The 20,905-nt window shown below is 36.2% G+C and overlaps 1 protein-coding gene across 10 annotated transcripts in view; it reads right to left on the minus strand.

Annotated features, from left to right (window-relative positions):
• Positions 1-20,905, minus strand: part of LOC138707531 (N-acetylglucosamine-6-sulfatase-like) — a 58,621-nt gene that overhangs the window by 19,622 nt on the left and 18,094 nt on the right. For 9 of the 10 annotated variants that reach the window (XR_011334260.1, XR_011334261.1, XR_011334259.1 and 6 more), the window contains 5 exons: positions 20,534-20,737; positions 16,734-16,886; positions 12,319-12,492; positions 6,550-6,751; positions 2,036-2,358 (listed from right to left, as the gene is read on the minus strand). Coding sequence is in view for 1 of the 10 variants with exons in the window: in XM_069837065.1 (XP_069693166.1) it covers positions 2,036-2,358; positions 6,550-6,751; positions 12,319-12,492; positions 16,734-16,886; positions 20,534-20,737 (1,056 nt within the window). In the remaining 9 variants the exon portion in view is untranslated. The remainder of the gene's footprint in view (positions 1-2,035; positions 2,359-6,549; positions 6,752-12,318; positions 12,493-16,733; positions 16,887-20,533; positions 20,738-20,905) is intronic. The other variant, XR_011334263.1, reaches the window with a different exon arrangement.

Below are 20,905 nucleotides of genomic sequence, written 5' to 3' on the forward strand. Positions count from 1 at the left end.
TTTTTTTAAATTTTATGTCATTTTTCCTTTAGTTTAAGGGCATTTTAATGATCATTTTAAGTAGATTTTTAGGTCATCAACATCCGCCCCATAGTTATTATTTATAAATAATACTAAATTATATATTAAAAATGGCAGTTAATGTTGACACGATATTTAACTTAGGCCTATAATAATTGTGCGAGATAGACCAACTATATATTTTTAACAGAACACCCAAACTCCAGGTTCAGCATACGCCACTGGTGATGGCAAACATGGTAACTGTATACGAATGAATGAATAAATAAATAATGGGGTAGATTTTCCCACAATATTTCATTTCTTGCTGACACTCTCATACCACAATTAACCCAGTATCTCTTACGTCATCATGTCACTGACTATGAATAATCTCTACAGCTCAAAACTTAAAATTGTCGTTAAATAAACAAACATCTGTCACCCACATCAGGCAAGTGAAAGGAAACACATATCACTGATTAACAATAACTTCTTTACTGTGTTGAAGTTATTGTTAATCACTGATTATGCAAGTGTTGAAAGAGTGTATCAAACAACGAAGAAGCAGATATACAGTGCTTTCGTAGCTCAGCCGGACCGTTTCACGGTGGGCTTGGACTGGGTGAAGATTGACGCGCCTGCCGCCAGAGTAGTGCTATAGCTACCGCTGACGTGCCAGTTAGTCGAGTTGGATCTGTCGTGAGGGAAAGACGTCTGTGCGCGTGTTGTGAGTAAAATTGTGTTGTCTTGTAGTGATAAAGTATCTATTTTAATAGTGGTTGAGTACACTTTAGAACAATGTATTTTTCTCTATGATGTGTATGTGAAATAGTCTTCTGCAAGAAGGTGTTGAAGAGAATTTGAACATCGGTTTGCAGGTGTTCGAATTCCTAGCAGGTCAAGTATTCATGACCTTGTCAATAAAGTCAGACTAAAGAGAAGCTTGATGAAGTAGGGGCACAGTTACAGCACTCACCCTGCAAATCACTGCGACGTTTAGAACAAGAGGTTAACATTTCCAAGACGTCAGCTTTTGTATACTAGTACGAGAGGTAGTCATAAAGTTTTAATTATTACCTCGAAAAAATGAAGCTACGACCATGAAACTTGCTGATGGTGTTAGTCCTTTTCTACATATTCACCCTTCAATGCGACACATTTTTCCCAATGATGGATGACTTGACGGAGGCCTTGGTTGTAGAAGTCTGCATTTTGGCTGTTCAGGAAACATTCCACCTCGAAAATCACCTCGTCATCATTCTGGAAATGCCTGCCACGCAATGGTTTCTTCGTCTGAGGAAAGAGGAAAAAGTCACTGGGTGCCATATGGGAGAATACGGGGAGTGGAAACACGTGGATTCACCACCACCGAAAAAGGCGAAGAACCAACCATCATCGGGAAAGGTGATGCTGAGTGTTTTTTTGGGACATCCAAGGTGTGGTGCTGACAGATTATGCTCAGAAGGGACAAACCATCACAGGAGCATACTACCGAAATCTCCTGACGAGGTTAGGGAGGCTATCAAGACGAAGCGTTGCAGGAAGCTGTCCAAGGGGGTCCTTTTGCTTCATGACAACGCCCCAGCTCATTCTGCACAGGACACAGTCACACGTGCTGCTTCTTTAGGCTATCAAATTTTGCCTCCCCCCGCCCCTGTATTCTCCTGATATGGCACCCAGTGACTTCTTCCTCTTTCCTCGGATGAAGAAACCATTGCGTGGCAGGCATTTCCAGAATGATGACGAGGTGATTTTTGAGGTGGAACGTTTCCTGAACAGCCAAAATGCAGACTTCTACAACCAAGGCCTCCATCAAGTCATCCATCATTGGGAAAAATGTGTCGTGTTGAAGGGTGAATATGTAGAAAAGGACTAACACCAACACCAAGTTTCATGGTCGCAGCTTCATTTTTTCGAGGTGATAATTAAAACTTTATGACTACCCCTCGTATACTCACTGCCATTTTTAACTTTTAGGTAATCAAATCCGAGCCCACTTATCGTACTCTTTACTTTTATAATAGGTACTCACGGACAAGTTCCTATTCTGATGATAAGGGCATTCAGATGACACAGTTTTCTTCTTGCCTTCTCCATGGTATTCAATCAGAAACTTTCTATCAATTTCTGTTCCGTTTGTGCTATTACTATCTTGCACAGGAAAGAAAGATACTCCATCCATCCATGGTGGTGCTTCTAAGCCTGCCATTGATAAAAATGTAGGTGCAAAATCGATGTTGAGAACTGAACGAGTAACTACATGCTTCTGTGGCAAACCTGGACCTCGCATCATCAATGGGATGCGGATATCCATCTCATATGGCTGACGTTTATCCCATGGGAGTCCAAACTGACCTGGAAAGTAAATGGTACTGTATGGTCTCAGTTCAGTAACTAGTTAGACAAGAGACATGTTTCTTAATTCATCAATGAAATTACCAATAACATCACACTTTCATCATATCGTTCTTAATTCAGCAGCAGGGAAGCTTTGGTGGGCTGGAGCCCACACTTAAGCCCCTCCCCCAAAATGAAAGTTAATATCATATGAATAATGATTATGTGTTGTTCATTATTTTCACGAAAAATAATTATTTAATACCCACAGAATATGGATAAATATATAATAGGATGCGAAACTGCGGTCAGCACCATCTGGCGGCAGGGGCCTGAAATAAGATGATCAGCGCCAAACATCGTAGGTGGTGAACATTAGAACTACGTGTTGGGTACATTACCCAGAGTTCTCTATTCATCCGTTCGAGATATTGCTCGAGGACTCGACGAGGAGCCATGATGACAGACAGAAACTTGCTAATAAGTGAACATAAAGTGATATTACGTGTGTGTATAAGCAGTGCATGTTAAACAGTGATGTTTGTGGACGTTGTAAAATAGTGTTGTTGAATGTAAAGTAATAGTAATATAATAAATTGAACTATCTAAGTAGTTCTTGCAGACTTTTCCATTGCGCTATACAATAAATACCCAAAGAATACAATCCCAATTATCTAACCTTTTGCTTTATTTTTTTGTCTCTGTCTGGTTATATTTCAATCGGGTAGTGTAAAATAGATCGTCTCTTTTATCTTCCTGTTGGCTCCAGTAAGAATTTTCAGTAGAAGATGCTGTGAGGAATAAAACTGTAAATGTTTTATTTTAAATTGGGTTAGTTTTGAATATCGATGAGGGTGGGAGGGAATACTTTCTGCACAGCTTAACATTTTCGTCACCAGGTGCGCTGCTAAATGCATGGAGTAATTACTCTTTTCGCTACTTGGTGCACTGCTAGATGTAATAACGCCCCTCCCCCCAACAGGTGGCAGCAAAGTCAATTTCTACAACAGAGCCTCTAGTATGTGTTATGGGAAACTCAGTAAGTTTCGCATCCTATTATATATTCATCCATGCACATAATACGTAATAATGACTCCATAATAGAGCTCAGCATTTCATCAAGAACGACCGAACAAGAGTCATAATAATTTGTGCAATGAGTCACTCACTCCGCGGGCTGGCTGTCGCATGTCCTGACTGCTGAAACCAAAACACTCAAGTGAAGCATCACGAACAACCGGTCGTCCTAGTCATATGAAGGCTATTACAGACTGAAAACTGTCTTCGATCGATGTGTTTACAGTATGCGCTATGGAAATTATTAAACTGCCTGATGCCCTATCACCTGTTTAGTGAATCTAGTAGGTGTCCAGGCTATCAGATTGACTAAAAATTACAAAAGAATATTTAAATAATAATACATTAATAAATCAATAAAATAAAATGAAATAAAATAAAATAAAATAAAATAAAGTTTTAACAAACTGTGTTGTCTATAAAATGTAAATATAGTGTATAAGCAGCACTAAAAAAAGATAAAAAGATGTATGTTTGTGTTTATCCTCTAATTGAGACGTGTCCAAAAGCGTACTTGCGAGTAAGCCCCTGAACGGAACCAAATCCAGTACGTAATGAGCGCTCTCCACCTCACCCATCTCCATCTGTACTGTACTCAATGTTTATGCGCAAACGAAGAGACGTGGTGGACTTCCATTATCATTTTGTTGGTCGGAGTGTTATACCATGTCTTCTAATCATGGACATAGTACATTCAAGGATGAAAGGGAAGAGACATTTTTTTTGTGTTAGTGGGGAGAATGTGAAATGCTTAATTTGTTCGAAAATTCTTAAGGGTGTGTTAAAATTCAACATGCAACGACAATACTCGACTCTTCACAAAGAATATCATACAATTACAGGCATGTTGGACATGTGAAAATAATTTATTTTGTGGCTATCTGTATAACTGTTGGTTATACATAATAATCAGTATATTACAATACGTTTACACTCAATTCCGCATGACAAACATATAGTTTTTCTTTTAATTTTAGGTGAAATGCGTAGGCCTACAAATATTTTGATAAATATAAAACAAGAAAATACAAACTCAAATCACACACGTGTCCTCAGTCTTACACAAAAAAAGCTTCTTGCTAGCTATGTTCTAGCTTGAAATATTGGAAAATCAATTAAGCCCTTTACAGAAGCATCATTGTAAAATCGTGCATAGGCCTACAGGACATTACTAAAATATTGTGTCCAGAACAAAGTCAAAGTTTAAGAAAATTAAATTGTTTCCAATTACAGTTCAGAGAAGGAATTTCAAGATTGTAAATGTAATTGAATCTGAAGTCGAAACCACAATTAACCAATTTGTAGCTTACTCACTTGAATTGGACAGATAGAAATGACAAAGCTCACCTAGCCATTTTCATCCGAGGAGATAATGAACATTTTACTGTGTGTGAATGTCTTCTAGATGTAATTACAAAATACAACTGGAGAAGATCTTTTCCAGGCATTGAAATGCATCATAGAACAGAAGAGGTTGAATTTGCAATGGCTTGTGTCAATAGCAACAGAAGGGGCTCCAGCTTCATATATGTCAAAATAATATACAAACATATGATATTTCTTATTCTTTTGATGTTATTATTTGTAAATATAAGCAGACCGTTGCCATGATCCCCCACTGATCGCTCCCATCTGTTGAGGTACGAGTCTCTTCCCCTTGTCTAGCCTTACAGCACACTGTGTTCGGCGGGCAGCATCGAGAGCACGAATGACGATACACTTTTTGGAGACCTCTGCTCTAATTGAACGGTACAGTTAGCTTATAATATTTTGTAACAGTATTATAATCGTAATGTCACAGGGTATTAAAGAAACCAAGGAGGAAATTCTATATAAGAGTGAACAAAAATTATTAATTTAAAAAAATGGCGATTTTTTTCATTGATTCTTTTAATTTTGGAATAATTTCAGGACGAATTTTGTTTGCTCCATCCTTGGCATTTCGTGATATGGTCGTTGAATGTGGAATAATAGACTCTGCATACACCTTATCATAAGTAGCTCCAACCACATCAAGAATAGTAGGTTTCTTATTGTCAGTTGCTTTAGAATCTGTGACACATACAGTGAAACCTGGATTTTACGTTTTTTAAGGGACTACTTAAAATGAATGCAAAATCAGGGAAAATGTAAAAAAAAGGTGTTAAAAAAGGGACTAATATGTATTTTAAGAGTTGGTAGAACTCATCAAAACAAGTAAAAAAAAAGTCAAATAAATAAATAAAAGTCTAAATAAGGGGTGAGTGTCTCGAGTACTTCCTGAAACTAAGGACGTTATGTTTTGTCCAAAGCGATAGCATTGTTGACCATGAGAAAAAATATAATTACCTCAGGAATTGTATAACAGTGTGGAATGGAACGTTAAATATCCAATTAAAAAACAAGGTTGTTAGCACCACATCCCTTCTACAGACAGTGGTTGACTGTATATCTCACACTTTGATGCATATGCAAATGGTGAAGTATAATACAGTACCGGTATATCAAAATAGACTAATAGATCTAAAACTAGAAATGGGGCAGATGCAGGAGTTTTCTCTAATGGCGTACAATTACTATATGTCTAGGTCAGGGTTGTGAAATTACGTGTAAAAAATGCTTTCTGCATAATACGTAAATTAGAAGTAAAAACGTGTAAAATACGTAGACAACATAAATTATGTAAAAAAAAAAACAGAAAAAAAAAAAGAAACAAAGTGAGACTTGTTTATTATGCATGACAGGAAACAAACGTTTTTAAAACAAACTTTCCTTTAGGAATTGCAATACCGAGCCTATTTTTAACTATAGCAAATGATAGATGAAATGAGGGGAAAGGTAGTGTTGATGGAATGATAGAAAGAAATGGGAATACCCCATGAAGAATCACCTGCAACATCTTCTCTGTCTACCATAAATTCTATCACGACCTGGGGATTGAACCGGGTCACCTGGATTGAAGACCAATGTACTGGCAATTGAACCACAGATGTGGCACCTATAGTTTGCAGTCATGCAGCAGTCCTCTGAGCATGTTCCTCAAAAATAGAGCAATCCCAAGTGCAGGTTATTTTAGACAATATTGCACACTTTTACACTTTCATCTGAACTCAGAACATTTTACTAGACATTTCTAAATAAAAATCTTCTTACCAACATGATATCCGTGATCAGAAGTTACTATCACATATGTATTCTGCAGTAGTTCTAGGGACTCCAGTTGTTTCATGACAGATTCCACAAGGTCATCGACAGACAACAGAGTTTCCCATCTTTGTCTGTATACTCTGTCCAGTTCCGGCAGTATGGATTCTGGAAGTGGTGAAGGTGGTAGTCGTAATAACCAATGTTTATCCTGAAAATTGCCAAATGTTTGATATTTAATACAAGTTTATTATAATCAGTCAACAACCATCCCAATGTGATTGCATTCTAGAGTGAACTAAAGAGACAAATACTTTCGTTTGTTCAGGCATCTTCAGGTATTAAGTTTACATTAAAATGACCCAATTTGAATGACATGTTATTACATCATTACTACTAACTGCAATTTGGAGTTTGAATAATAAAAATCTGTACACTTATATAAACTAATGTGTAAGTACTGGTATTATTAAAGACTGATCAATCCGTTGACACTTAATACAAATTACAATAAGTATTAAATTGGCGTTTAATCTATACTAATAATAAATCTGTAGCCAAAATTTTTCTGGTAATTTTCGATTTTCCAAAAATAATTGGTGCTAACATGTATAATTAACCATTCTGAAACCGAAAATCGCTTTTTTGAAATTTTTGTTTGTGTATTTGTCGGTCTGTCTGTCTGTCTGTCTGGATGTTTGTTACCTTTTCATGCGATAATGGCTGAACTGATTTATATGAAAATTGGAATATAAATTAAGTTCGTTGTAACTTAGATTTTAGGCTATATGGCATTCAAAATACTTTATTTAAAAGGGGAGTTATAAGGGGGCTTGAATTAAATAAATCGAAATATCTCCCTTATTATTAATTTTCGTGAAAACTGTTACATAACAAAACTTTTTTTTTTATTATTATTTCTGATAAGTTTTATTCTATGCAAAATTTTGATAGGACTGATATTTAATGAGATAAATGAGTTTTAAAATTTATATAACGCCATCTAAGACGCTGTAATGAAATAAAAAACAAATGACTTCATCTAAAGGGGCCTTGGACAACAACAAACGAAAGCTATTAAACATAACCTACAGAGAATGTTTCTGTGTTTGTATGAAGTAATATCGATTAAAGGATATACAAGACTTAAAATAACAATATAATACATTTTCACCGCTGCCTCAGATTATAGCGTTGTTGTTCCTGCAATAACTCCTATGTGCAAAGTATAAAATTTTTGAGTAACAAGAAAAGACACATTTATTCATTCCAAGGCAATGGTACATAGGAGATCATGAATTCTTACATTTTCGAAAGAAAGAAATATAATTACATATCACTATATGTGCTGTATCACTATTTAAGTTATTTGAAGGGTTCAGAACCATAGTGGGCCAAGCGCCATTTACTGAAGACATAGAAAACAAGGGTTAAAATTAAGTTATTACCATAATTCAATGGAAACATATAGCAAGTAATATAAAGTATACACAATAAATCTAAATGATGTCAATCTTCATTAAACTATGGTTGCATGTAATAACAAATAAGAAACATGTTAAAGGAATTGTCATTGCACCAAATGAGTGATCTCTGGACCAAAATGATCGCATTTTAATTTTTTTAAATAGGCTACAATTTAAATTAAGTAACATATTGAACGATTTATCCTTTTATCAAACAGGAATGTTCCCTGGATCAAATGTCCTATTTTAATTATGTAATATATTACTTTATATTTATTTCTAACGGGTGCAGCAGAGCGCACGGGTATGGCTAGTATAATTGTTATAAGTATAATTTTGATACAAGGCTAAAATATTTAAATTGTTGATTATATTCAATAAAATTTTATGAAGGGTGTACACTTATAGAGTCAATAAGAATTCAGTGTTCTGCTCAAGGGGAGGTCTTTCACTGCAAACCCAGCTTTCTCCAATCTTTTCTATTTTCTGCCTTCCTCTTTGTCTCCTCATATGATCCATATATCTTAATGTCGTCTATCATCTGATATGCAACATGTTATAATGTTATAAAATTGTTTTGTTACATGTTACATCTGGTGGATAAGAACTCAGCAATTTTCACAGATGATAATGATGCTTGTACTGTTAAATGCTGTAAACAACAAAAGGAATAATATTAATTATAAAAAATTATTGAATTACGTGTTTGGATGTTCATTGTCCACTTTACTTATGTTATACTGCGAATGACGGTCACCACGTCATCAATCTTTTCCAGGGGCTCTATGACTGATTCTTACATAATGAAACACATATTACAGCTGCGGGCTCATGTGTGTTTGATTTGATAAATGATATACTGTAATTCATTTCATATCAATAATACGCAACCAATATCACCCAAACTTTCGACCTCATTTCACGCAAAATTTTCTTTAATCCCTTCAGTATGATGGTGTGAATAAGGTGTGACAGATGGCTCACATGGATGTTTCTGTTCTATACTGTTAAAATGGATAACTTGAGACAAAACCTGCATTTAATGCATATCCTCCTAAACCAGGCCTGCACAAGGTTTGCGCTCTCCGAGCCGGCTCACAGCTCATGAGTGGAATGCAGATATTAGCTGCGCTCTGTATAAGGGTGGACTGGAAGAAGGGGTTGATCTCGTACAAAATATATACAAAAGGAAGTACTATTACGAGTGTTTATGAAATGAATTCCCGTTCAGTGTTTGCAAAACTATCTTGGTCTATTATTAATTAATAAAGAAATATTTATTTTACAGAAATAATAGGAATTCTATAGCTACTTAAATGCACAATATCATTTTGTTATATTTATATTTATCAGTACATCAAAACGAGGTTTTATGCTGTTGGTAGCTGAAAGGAACAGTAGCCTACTGATCGTAATGCAACATCAGTTACAGATGTTCGATGTCTGCCTTTATTAAAGTTGATTATAGAAAACAGTTGCTCACAAATATAAATGTTGAGAAAAACATAGCAATCATTTTCACAGCCAGCCTGTGTAGTCGTGAATATTATTGCTAATGTTTAGTCTTGTAAAACTCAACCAGGCTAGTAGTATCATTCAAACGATCTTTAGCCCTTAGGTCATATTGAAGATCAATAAGTTCGAGCTGTAAATCGTTAAATGTTAAATGTTATGTTCCGTCTTTTAGATTCCGCCATACTGTACTGTAGCAGTAGGTAAGCAACGTGAAACAGTTACTGAGAATAGGCCTACACACTGCACTCCACTAGATAACTGACTGGTCGTTTCCCTCTCCTCTACCTATAGCAAGTCTATGTCATTCTGACGTATCTTCCTCTCTGTTTCGGCGAGCGGAAAACACGGCTCTCCCGCTCCGAAAGAGGGCGCACGCTCGTTGAGCACTGTTTGTGCAGGTATGTCCTAAACTATTACACAAGAATACGAGTGATAGAATTTATCTTAATACTAACTTGTATTTGTAATAACTCTAAATATTTCTTAAACTTCTGCTTATAGCATCAAAAATTGATTTTGTGCTCATGGCTGTATGCTAGTTACGATCTTGAGAAATGACTGAAGATGTTAGAATTCTATTGGAGACTTGGTTATATGATATAGTTTAATATCAAAGACGGACATCTGACCTCAATCGAAATTTAGATAGCTGTGGTTTTTTATACAATTTTTCATGCTCTTTCCAGTTATAGTTAAACCATATGCAAACTCTAACACTATATTTATAAAATAAATTGTGTTAAATATTACAAAGAACACTGTGAATTAAAAAATTGCCTCCAGATCAAAACTATGGAGACGACAGATGTCCGTCTTTGATATTAAGCTACTCAATTATCTAATATTCAAATTAGTTAATGAAAATTCCCAGTTATCAGCCATACAGATTCCTTTAACAAAATCCTGTTCTTTGTCTGCATTTAAAACAGATTGCCTTCCAATTTTGTCTGAATAATTTCCATTTAATTGGTGGTGCAGTTCAACTTATGTGACACCATAATTTTCTGCTGCTGATCTCAGAGATTGTCCAGCATCTCGCCTCGTGGGAGCTCTGCTTAACACATCTGTTCCCTTCGGTTCTTGCTGGTTGATTGATATTAGATGTATAGTGAAAGGCTATCAGAATAGCGGAAAGATGAATGAAACCAAATTCCGAAACTATATTCAGGGAGTAGACTAGACAGCTTCATATCTCAGCCAGCACTCTTTTACCCTATCACACAGGGTGAATATAAACAACAGCTGCACTAGGACAGGGATAAGTTGTGTGAAGTTGGCACGTATTTTTTTGTGTCCGAATGAACATGTTGTGCTTTTCCTCCTACTACCTAAATAAAGAACACACGAACACTAGCAGCCTATATTAAGCACTAAATCCATCATTGTGAAGCCATATTATTTAGCAGGAGAAATAAATTCAATAGACCGGGCATAAATCACACAAAATTAGCCATAAATGGATCACAAATCGAGTGGAAAACTTCAGTAAAATATCTCGGAGTAACACTGGACAGACGGCTCACTTTCTCCGAACACGTACTACAAAAACTGAGACTTGCCAATGCTAGATTGGTGGAGCTTTATCCAATATTAAATAAAAGCAGACATCTAAACATACACACAGCTTTAACTTTGTATAAAACATTAATTAGGTCAGTAATACTATATGCTTGTCCTGCTTGGGGACATGCATCTATTACAGTCCGTAAAAAATTACAAGTTTTCCAAAACAAAATTTTACGATTCATCACAGGACTTCCTAGAGTAACTCCTGTTAGATTGATTCATGAAGAACTAGAAATTCCGACAATTCAAGAATTTATTTCAAATCAAGCCTTCTGCACGTACACCAAGTCGTACAGCAGCACAAACCCACTAATTTCTTCACTAGGAAATTACAACCCTGCATTAGACAAACATAAAAGACCTAAGAGCGTACTCCACCCTCTAGCTTGGAACGACAACGTACAAGACGAATACCAACTTGAACACTAAATAACCACTTGACTCTACACACAGACAAGGCTATTAATGCACTAATAATGTTATTTCTCTGTTTCAGGGTCATCACGTTATTGGCAGCATAGATGCATTGTTCTAATTGTTAACACTTTTTTATGGACCTTAAATGTATTTGTATATTGAATAATGATTAAATCAAAACCTCCCACCTGAACATATTCCGACCACACTATAGCCAATTGGCTTGTCGTCAGCACGACATCTCATCCTGCTCTAGGTTTTTCCGTGGTTTCCCTTGAGCAATAAGACAAATGTCGGGATGAGCCCTAAAAGAAATGGGCCACGGACCACTTCCCTTCCCCCACACTTTCTCTTCTACTATCACAAAGAACTTGCTAATTTCTTAGATACAAACCCTGAATTATGATAATAGGGGAACATAAATACATTGTAAGTTCACAGGGCTAACGGCTTCGAAGCTGGGTACCTGGTTCTAATGAAGTGCACTGATAGCAATCTAAAACATGGGGGCATGAGATAGTTACTCTGCCTGCCATTAAAAATTCACTTCACTAAATCCCCAAGGTAAAAAAAAAAAAAAAAAAAAAAAAAAAAAATGTGATAACTACTCCAAGATATAGCTATATTTTTAATTAGTGTAAGTGTTGAGTACAGAAGAAGAGCAGAAAGTGGCACTAGCCAATTGAAACTTTCTCTCCCACATGGGTGCCATTCCTGCAACTTTCCCTGTTCTCATATTTTACAACTACCGGTACCATGTGTAAGTAAGACAAGTGATTTTCATGAGAAGAGATTAACATTGCCTCTTACTCACTTCATGGACAGGCACATTGAAGTTTGGTGTTCTCATAGCAGTCACATTCTTGTAGTAATCCTTATACTTTGGAGCTGGAGTAAATGGTGCATGTGGTGCCGGAGGTGCCAATACCATTAGGAAGTTCTTCTCAGTCACTTGTTTCTGACGGAGAAATTGTAAGGCATGATCTTTCTGGAACAAAAAGAAAGTGAAATGTTAATATAATCCGTGTCTAGCAATTAAAATGTATGTTTAGTCAGCAGTCCAAAGACTGCTTGGAGTCTCATAAGCAACACCAACAAGGCATCACTCATGACACAAGGCAACTAAGCCAAGAGATAATGGGGTAGGGTGGTCAATTCCTTTTTCCCTCCATTGCATACATGGCTGATTAGTAACATATTTCAAGCACAGTAATTAACAATAGGTCCGTAATAGAAACAACAACCAAATTTCTTGGCTTACAAATCGATAATGTGTTAAATTGGAAAAATCATATTAAAAAAATTACCTCCAAATTAAATTCAGCATGTTTTGCTATGCAAGAGATAGTAAATATCAATACCTTAAAAACAATATACTTTGTATACTTCCACTTGGTAATGAGTTTAGAATAATATTCTGGAGAAATTCTGCAGATAGTAACAGTACCTATATTTCTACTACAAAAAAAGAGTAATTAGAATAACAGGGAATCATGTAGTACCATCTAGGGACTATTAAAAAAAACTACAAATAATATCCATGGCTTGTCAGTATATTTTTTCCTCAATAAACTTCCTCGTATGTAATCGTGAAAACTTTGTAACTAATATAACAGTTCATAGCATAAATATACGTAAAAAAAAATGACTTTCATACTCCATTGGCAATTCTATCGTACTATCAAAAAGGAGTGCGTTACATGGCAGTAAAAATTTTTAATAGCCTCCCTATGATATAAAAATCAAACTCAAAACATAAGATTATTTAGGGCCAAATTATAGAAGTACCTAATTTCTCACGCTGCCTTCTATTCTGTAGGTGAATTTATGACATTCAACAATGCTTCATGAATATTTCTGTCTTGTATTAAGTACTGATACTAAACCTTTGTGTTGTACTAGTAGATTATAGTGTAAAACTCTTCTGTATATATTTCAACTAGACTGTAACCATAATTAAGACTTTAAAGTTCTATTACGATTTTTTTTTTATATTTTCCATATTCTAACTGTGAAGCAATGTACGAATACCATGGAATGTAAATAAATACAATACAATACAATAGTTTACTACTCAGACTTGAGAACAATTAAAAGTAGCATTAAAAGTTTCAGTTTAACAGAAATTAAGAATTTTCTGTGCGTAACATACTCACTCAAAGATAGGACTTCATAGAATACAAGACCAGAGTTAATTTTCAAGAATCAGAGGATAAAAATTTATTTTATATTGCATACTGGGTCTTGCTCTCATGGACAACTTACTTGCTACCCGAATATCAGTCAGGTCAGTATCCTTCACACCCAGTATCCTTCATCTTTGGTCATGACATGAGATAACAGCAGTTACAAATCAACATGTTATCATCGAAAGAAAAGCTTTTGGAATTGACGTTCCTTTTGTACTGTGAGTCGTAAGCATAAGCGTTCTATGTATTTTTTTAGGCAGAATGTTCTTGCTTATGTGCTACATTAATTGTACCGGTATCTGTAACTATGGCATTCATGACATTTAATACAAATTAAACGTCTTAAGTAGTTTCACTTAATTGTAATCTCACTGCTCATTTATTGCATTCCTCATGTATTACTGAATGTATAACTTTCTCACAAATTAGTTTGTGTTTGGCATCCCTTATAATATGCCTTGAAGTCCCTTAGGGGGCATGGAGGTGAGCTCTTTGCTTTTTTGACCTCAGCACTAGAATGAGATGGTGTAGTAGGCACCATGCTCTAACAGGCTTTTACTCCTGGGAAAGACCTGATATTCAATTTGATAGGAAGCTGAGTGGACTTTGGGGCTTTCTGGGAGTTTGAACAACGAGAATAATCCTGTCACCATCCCGATTGAAACCAGGAACTCAATCCATAGCCAACTGAGCTGCCTGGTCACTTCCTCACACATAGAGAAAATGAGGATACAAGAGGTCTTATATTTGATTAATACGCTAATAAAAAACGCCACTTTGTGACAGGTCATGAAGACTCATGAAGAGCAAGGAGGCAGAACTCACCTTTTTTCTTGACTTTGGCAATGCCATGAGGTGGGAAATGAGTATTATGTTGCTGCTATTGAGGATGATTTAATGAAAAATTGGTGCAAGTTTAGATGCTGAATTTCTAGTGATAGACAATGCTCTTGTCCTCAGCAATACATAAAAAGACATCTCAAAATTAGCTCTGCAAACTTTATTACATTATAAACGTATAGTAGAAATTACTACTTCTGGATAAAACATATAACTTAACAAATATTTCCTCTGAAAAATAAAAATATTGAGCTTCTTGAAACGCCTATTTCCTGTAAAACATGATACAGAGATTGCTTTGCAGAACCTTCGAATAATGCATCAATTTAATCGAATTTCAGTTCTGTTAGAGCCCTTTGCTTTGACCTAGGGATTCTAGCAAATAGCACAATTAGCGACCCATTTCCTTTAATCTAAGAACAAGTTGTCTTTTTCTCTCCTTGGAAATGGAACGCCAGACAATCTCTCTCGAAACTGTGTACACATATCTTTTTTTTTAGTAGGTTATTTTACGATGCTTTATAAACAGCTTAGGTTATTTAGCGTCTGAATGAGATGAAGGTGATAATGCCGGTGAAATGAGTCCGAGGTCCAACACCGAAAGTTACCCAGCATTTGCTCATATTGGGTTGAGGGAAAACCCCGGAAAAAACCTCAACCAGATAACTTGCCCCGACCGGAAATCGAACCCGAGCCACCTGGTTTTGCGGCTAGACGCGCTAACCGTTACTCCACAGGTGTGGACACAGTCATATCTTGACTAGAATCAATTTTCACATATGTGTCATACATAAAATTTCTTTGTTCTAGCATTAACTTTTCAGTTGGAATTTCAATCTAATTTGATGAGCACACTCTGAAATTGCAGTACATTTGAAAGAACATTAAAAGTAACGACATGTCTTGATTTTTAAGAGGGATATCACACTATATAACATACCTTGATTTTTAAGACACTTATCACACTGCACAATGAAGGCAACTACAGAACTAAACTGTGAGACATACGTGCGCATGACATAGCCTTGAGGTGGTGTGACGTAAGTCAACTGCAATTCAGCCCTCTCTCTTAGTTCAGACCCAAAGTGAACAATCTTTATTTCACATAACAGACAATCCACTTTGCAAATTTGCTAAGCTCAACTGAATATATCAATACAAATTTTTTTCAGAAACAAATTATGAAGTGGGTTAATTTCTTTGTGAAATTTTGCTAACATAAAGATGAAAGTTGCAGAAATATACAAATGATATGAAATCATTTCCATGCTTGGATATGGAATCACACATAAAGAAGTAGCAATTTAGCATGTCGTGCATGATGGCTGAATAATTACAATGCTTATCACAAGAGAACAAGGACTTTAGAAATTTTTTCCATGAATTCTTTTAAAAGGGAAGTGAAATTGGAGGCTACATGCAGAAGTAAAATAGGTAAACTTTTCTCTGAGGGTTCAAGGAAAATGTACCCATCTAAGGGTACGTACACGTTGGAGCGATGATAAACGATAAAAGAAGCAGCGATGCTATATCAGAGAGAATTGAAGTATGCATTGTCATTGAGGTGTGCATATTGGAGTAACGATAAAAGCGAAGATACACGATAAAAGCGACGAAAAACTAAAGTTCCATTTTCTTCACTCTTGTCGTTCATATGATCTCTGATTAAGATAATATTAATCTGTATAATTACCGATGGTTATCAATATATCCGAATATTTATCGACTTATTATTATTTCGGCATATTAAATTAATTATTGTAGATATTGGCAAATTGATCAGTTGTGTATTTATTCGTCATAATGTTATGTGATCACAAGAACCAATCACAACACAACGAATTTATACTATCTTTGGGATGAGAAACGGGTTTAATTTTGTACGTATTTAAGTTATATTAACCTTGAACTTAGCAGCTGATATTTCCTATATATCTTCTGTCATTAAGTGCATGCATAGAATATCTTCTACTGATAAATCAAAATGTTCTCTTCCCGCGTTCTCGTTGCTCCGATATGAACACTTGATTCTTTGATAATACCAAAGCATCGCTAGATCGTTTCTTTTATCGTTTTTCGTTGCTCCAACGTGTACTTACCCTTACTCATCCACGCAAAGATACGTATTCTCTTACACATGAAGGAAATGTGAAAACAAAAAAGTTGTGCTCTAGCTTACAAAACAAAGTTGCTACTTAACGATTATGTCAGTCAGGTAGTCATTAGCATGAAACTCTGCTGTTCCGTTAACTGAGAGCGTGTAGTTGTAGTAGCGAGAATTGCCCACAAGTCCAATCCACCAATCCCAGCCAGGTGGCAAATGCTCGACGCCTCCAGTTTTCTCATATCCATACTGCAAGACAAAATGTACTTACGTATAACACAACCTATATACTGCGTTAATCTCAGGTCTGAGAAAAATAACACTGGTATACATTTCAAAACATTTTTTTCTGCTTCATAAGGAAAAATTACTCTTACTAGTTAAACGAAGTGTCCTGAATTCGAATCTATATTCAGATTTTCTGTAACACGTTAGATTTTTCTACAATTTTTAAGAATAGAAATTGAAAGATCATAAAAATTGGCGAAGATCATATGTTTTAAAAATATTTTAACTTGATATAACTATGTCTATATGACTGTTATTAGTTAATTCAAATATTCCATCAGTTGTAGCAATGGCTAAATGGGATATACGAGGGTAAGTCAACAAGTACCCGCACTTTTGTTTTAATCTTATGTAGGTTGGCTGTATCACTTCGTGCGCACACACATCGACAGGTGGTACCAAAAAGACTATTAACAGGTGTCAAATTACAGAAATTATCTTTGTCTCCAATTGTGGAATATTTTACCATTATCACTCCAATGTTGCGCTATTGCATAGTAACCATGGCTGCACCCCTCTCCATTTGCACCGAAGAACAGTGCACAGTGATCTGCTTTTTGTTGTCTGAAAGTGTACTATGAGCCGAAATCCATCAAAGACTTTCCGACACCATGTCAAAGTGTGTATGAATGGATTGACAAGTTCAAAAATGGTCGGACAAGCATGAAGGACGAGGAAAGAGTAGGAAGCCCATCCACATCCTCTAGCGGCACCAACGTTAAGCAAGTCTGTGCCATGACTCAGACAAACTGAAGAGAGACTATTGATGAAGTGGCAAACCATATGCAAATTAGTCATGGTTCTCATATGTGGTCTAAGGCATCCTGCCTAGGACTCGCTGGAATGTGTGCTGGTTCAAATCCTCATGGGGGAAGAAATTTTCTCATGAAATTTCGGCCAGTGTATGGGACCACTGTCCACTCGGCTTTGTGATGCACTTGGGGAGCTATGATAGGTAGCAAAATCCGGTTGTAAAAGCCAGCTATAATGGCTGGGGGGGATCATCGTGCTAACCACACGATACCTCCATTGTGGTTGGATGATTGTCCACCTCTGCATGTGAACGTGAGGCCAGCAGCCGGCTGGTCGATCTGGGCCCTTCAAGGGCTGTGGTGCCATGGATTCTCATATTACATTATTTATAATTTCTGTGCAAGGTGTGTCCCAAAACAGCTCACTGAAGAGCACAAGCACAATCGTGTGTACATCTGTCAACATTTACTAGACCGCCATGCTAACAAAGATGAAACTTTTTTGAAACAAATAGTCACTGGAGATGAAAAGTGGATCCATCACTTTGAACCTGAAAACAAACGCCAGAGCATGGAATGGAAACATCCCGAATCTCCAGTCAAATAGAAATTCAAGAGTAAACCCTCTGCAGGAAAAGTGACGCTCACGTTTTTCTGACACTCACAAGAGCCAAAACCAGGGGCGGCTTTTATTAAGGGGCACATGGGCACATGCCCTCCCAGTGATTTTTATTATCGTATTATGACTATATTATAATACAATTTAATTGCATTATGAAATAATAACTTAAAGAGTTTCACATTTTCATTGCTACTAATGTTTTCAGAATCGTAGTAGTCTACGAAACCCAAGATTTCTGAACAGGTAATAAAATGGGCTCTCTCTTCTCGTGCCCAGCGATGAACGAGGAAGGGATGGGGGTGTGAGTTGTAGAAAGGCAGAGCTCTTTATCTCAGACCGTATGCTTTGGACCTGTATTTGCCGTGCCCACCAAGTCTCTTTAGTTTAGGAACAGTCCAATTAGCTGCATGCCATTTTTAGGGGTGTTGATACTTGCTGTATAGCAGACGACTTTTACAGCTAAACTTGACATGAAAAACGTTAAATGTAAGTTTACTAATTTAGAAGCTTGACTCATTGTATAAATCACGTGTGTATGTATGTATGTATGTATGTATGTATGTATGTATATACACATACATATATTTGTCACAGTTATGTTGTTAATGCTCCCTGTAAACTTTTATGCTTCCATCGTATCCAAAAAAGAAAGTTTACATTACAATACAGTACATGAAGTTGGCAGTTCTCAAAAAGCTTTGTCACTGACAATAGAGAATCTTGGCGGGCGTTTTGCCGCCTTCACTGCATACTACAGTTTTCAACTGAGTTTCCCCAAGTCTAGTGCTGCGGTAGTAAGAAGGCAGGCAGTTGCGTGATCTGTGAGCACGAACGAGTGAGAATCAGCACATTTCTGTGAATTACACTTAGAATTCCATTTAACTTTCCTCTGGGCGTAGCAGTGCTCTCAATTGAGAGAAAGATGGTACATTCTATTCCGAACTTCAACAATAGTTATAGAGGTTTTTGCTCGCAGAAAGAACCGAAAAATGGAGCTCATCTACAAAAATTAGAAAGGTTAGTGCACATAAATTGGTTTTATATGTTTTTAATTTCCAGGGTTCATCATTAAGGTTGTGCCCCACTTGACAGAATGGCCTTCGGCCGCCACTGGCCAAAATGCAACATTATTTTAGGAAAGGCTCAACAATAAACAGTGCACGTTACTGTGAGATGCTGAACGACGAACTGAAAACTGTAATTCGAACCAAACGCCGAGGCTTATTGTTGGAAAGAATTCGCATAACTATGCTTCCATATACTGCCATCCACACTGCTCAAACTATTGAGAAAGTGGGTTTCGAGGTGTTGGGGCATCCTGCATACAATACCGATTTCACCCAGTAAGATTTCCATCTTTTTGGTCCACTTAAAATGCTTTAAGGCGCCGTTGATTCACCACAGACCAAGAAATGATGGAAGCAGTGCATAAGTGGCTTGCTGCTCAGCCAAAAACCTTATTTTTTTTAGGGCATCAGGAAGCTTGGGCAATGATGAACCAAGTGCATTGAGAAGCAAGGAGGCTATGTTGATAAGTGAGGTAATTATAAGTTTTCTATTATTATAGATTATAAAAAGAGAGTGTGGACACTTATTGACTTACCCTTGTAGAACTGGGAGTGAAGAGGTCCCAGGTTCGAGACTCCTTATTTTTTTAAATTTCTTATCATGTCATTCTACATTTTCAATTGTATCTTTCTTCTATGTTTAAAATACAGGAAGAAGAGATTTACTTATTCGTTGGTTTCTTAACACAATTACGCTACTACAATATTTTGGGCGAGATCCATTGTAGGTCTATGGCAATTCCATTTTCTATCTTGAAAACATGTGAAAAATATACTTCTGAAAATGGCGAGTTAAAGAAAACATGTTTTAGAAACAACAAACAATTTAAATGCAAATGTGATACAAATGAGTTCTGAAGACGAAAAATAATTCAAATCTTAGGAACTTACATATTCCTTTATTTTCAACACAATTTCATTAATTTTTTTCTGTATTGATATAGGATTTCTGTATCTCTTTCCTTGGAAGAAATATATACAAACAGAGCTTTGAAACAATGAACTACGGGTATTTTAAACATATCTCATGACATAAGACAACCATTATGATAAACAACTAATTATGTTTTTATGCTTTCCATAATACTTCTTCAGGCTAGTATGATGAAAACATTATTTAAAAATTTTAGTTTACATTTAATAAAATTTGAATTAAATTGCACCTACTTGATTGAGATATTTGCCTGCATAGAATGTGGTGTAGCCAGCTTCGTGGAGCTGAGCAGGCCAAGTCCTTGGTTCGACGTGCTGCTGCCAGTGTCGACTGCTGCATCCGCCACTGACTGAGTTATTCACTGTATGGTGATTATGTTGATACTGACCACTTAGGATTGATGCTCGACTGGGGCAACAAATTGGTGTTGTAACAAACTGTGTGAACAATTGGATACCTATATTCTCTTACTAGTCATTTCATCCAATTCTGAATGAACATGTATGAAGCTCCATAATAGATTTTAGTAATACAAAAATTATATTAAGAATTTTAAATTAAAAATGAACAAAATAAATTTACCTGTTATTGAGCATCTTACTACA

Source organism: Periplaneta americana, chromosome 10, assembly GCF_040183065.1.
Source record: "Periplaneta americana isolate PAMFEO1 chromosome 10, P.americana_PAMFEO1_priV1, whole genome shotgun sequence".
Classification (NCBI taxonomy): Eukaryota; Metazoa; Arthropoda; class Insecta; order Blattodea; family Blattidae; genus Periplaneta; species Periplaneta americana.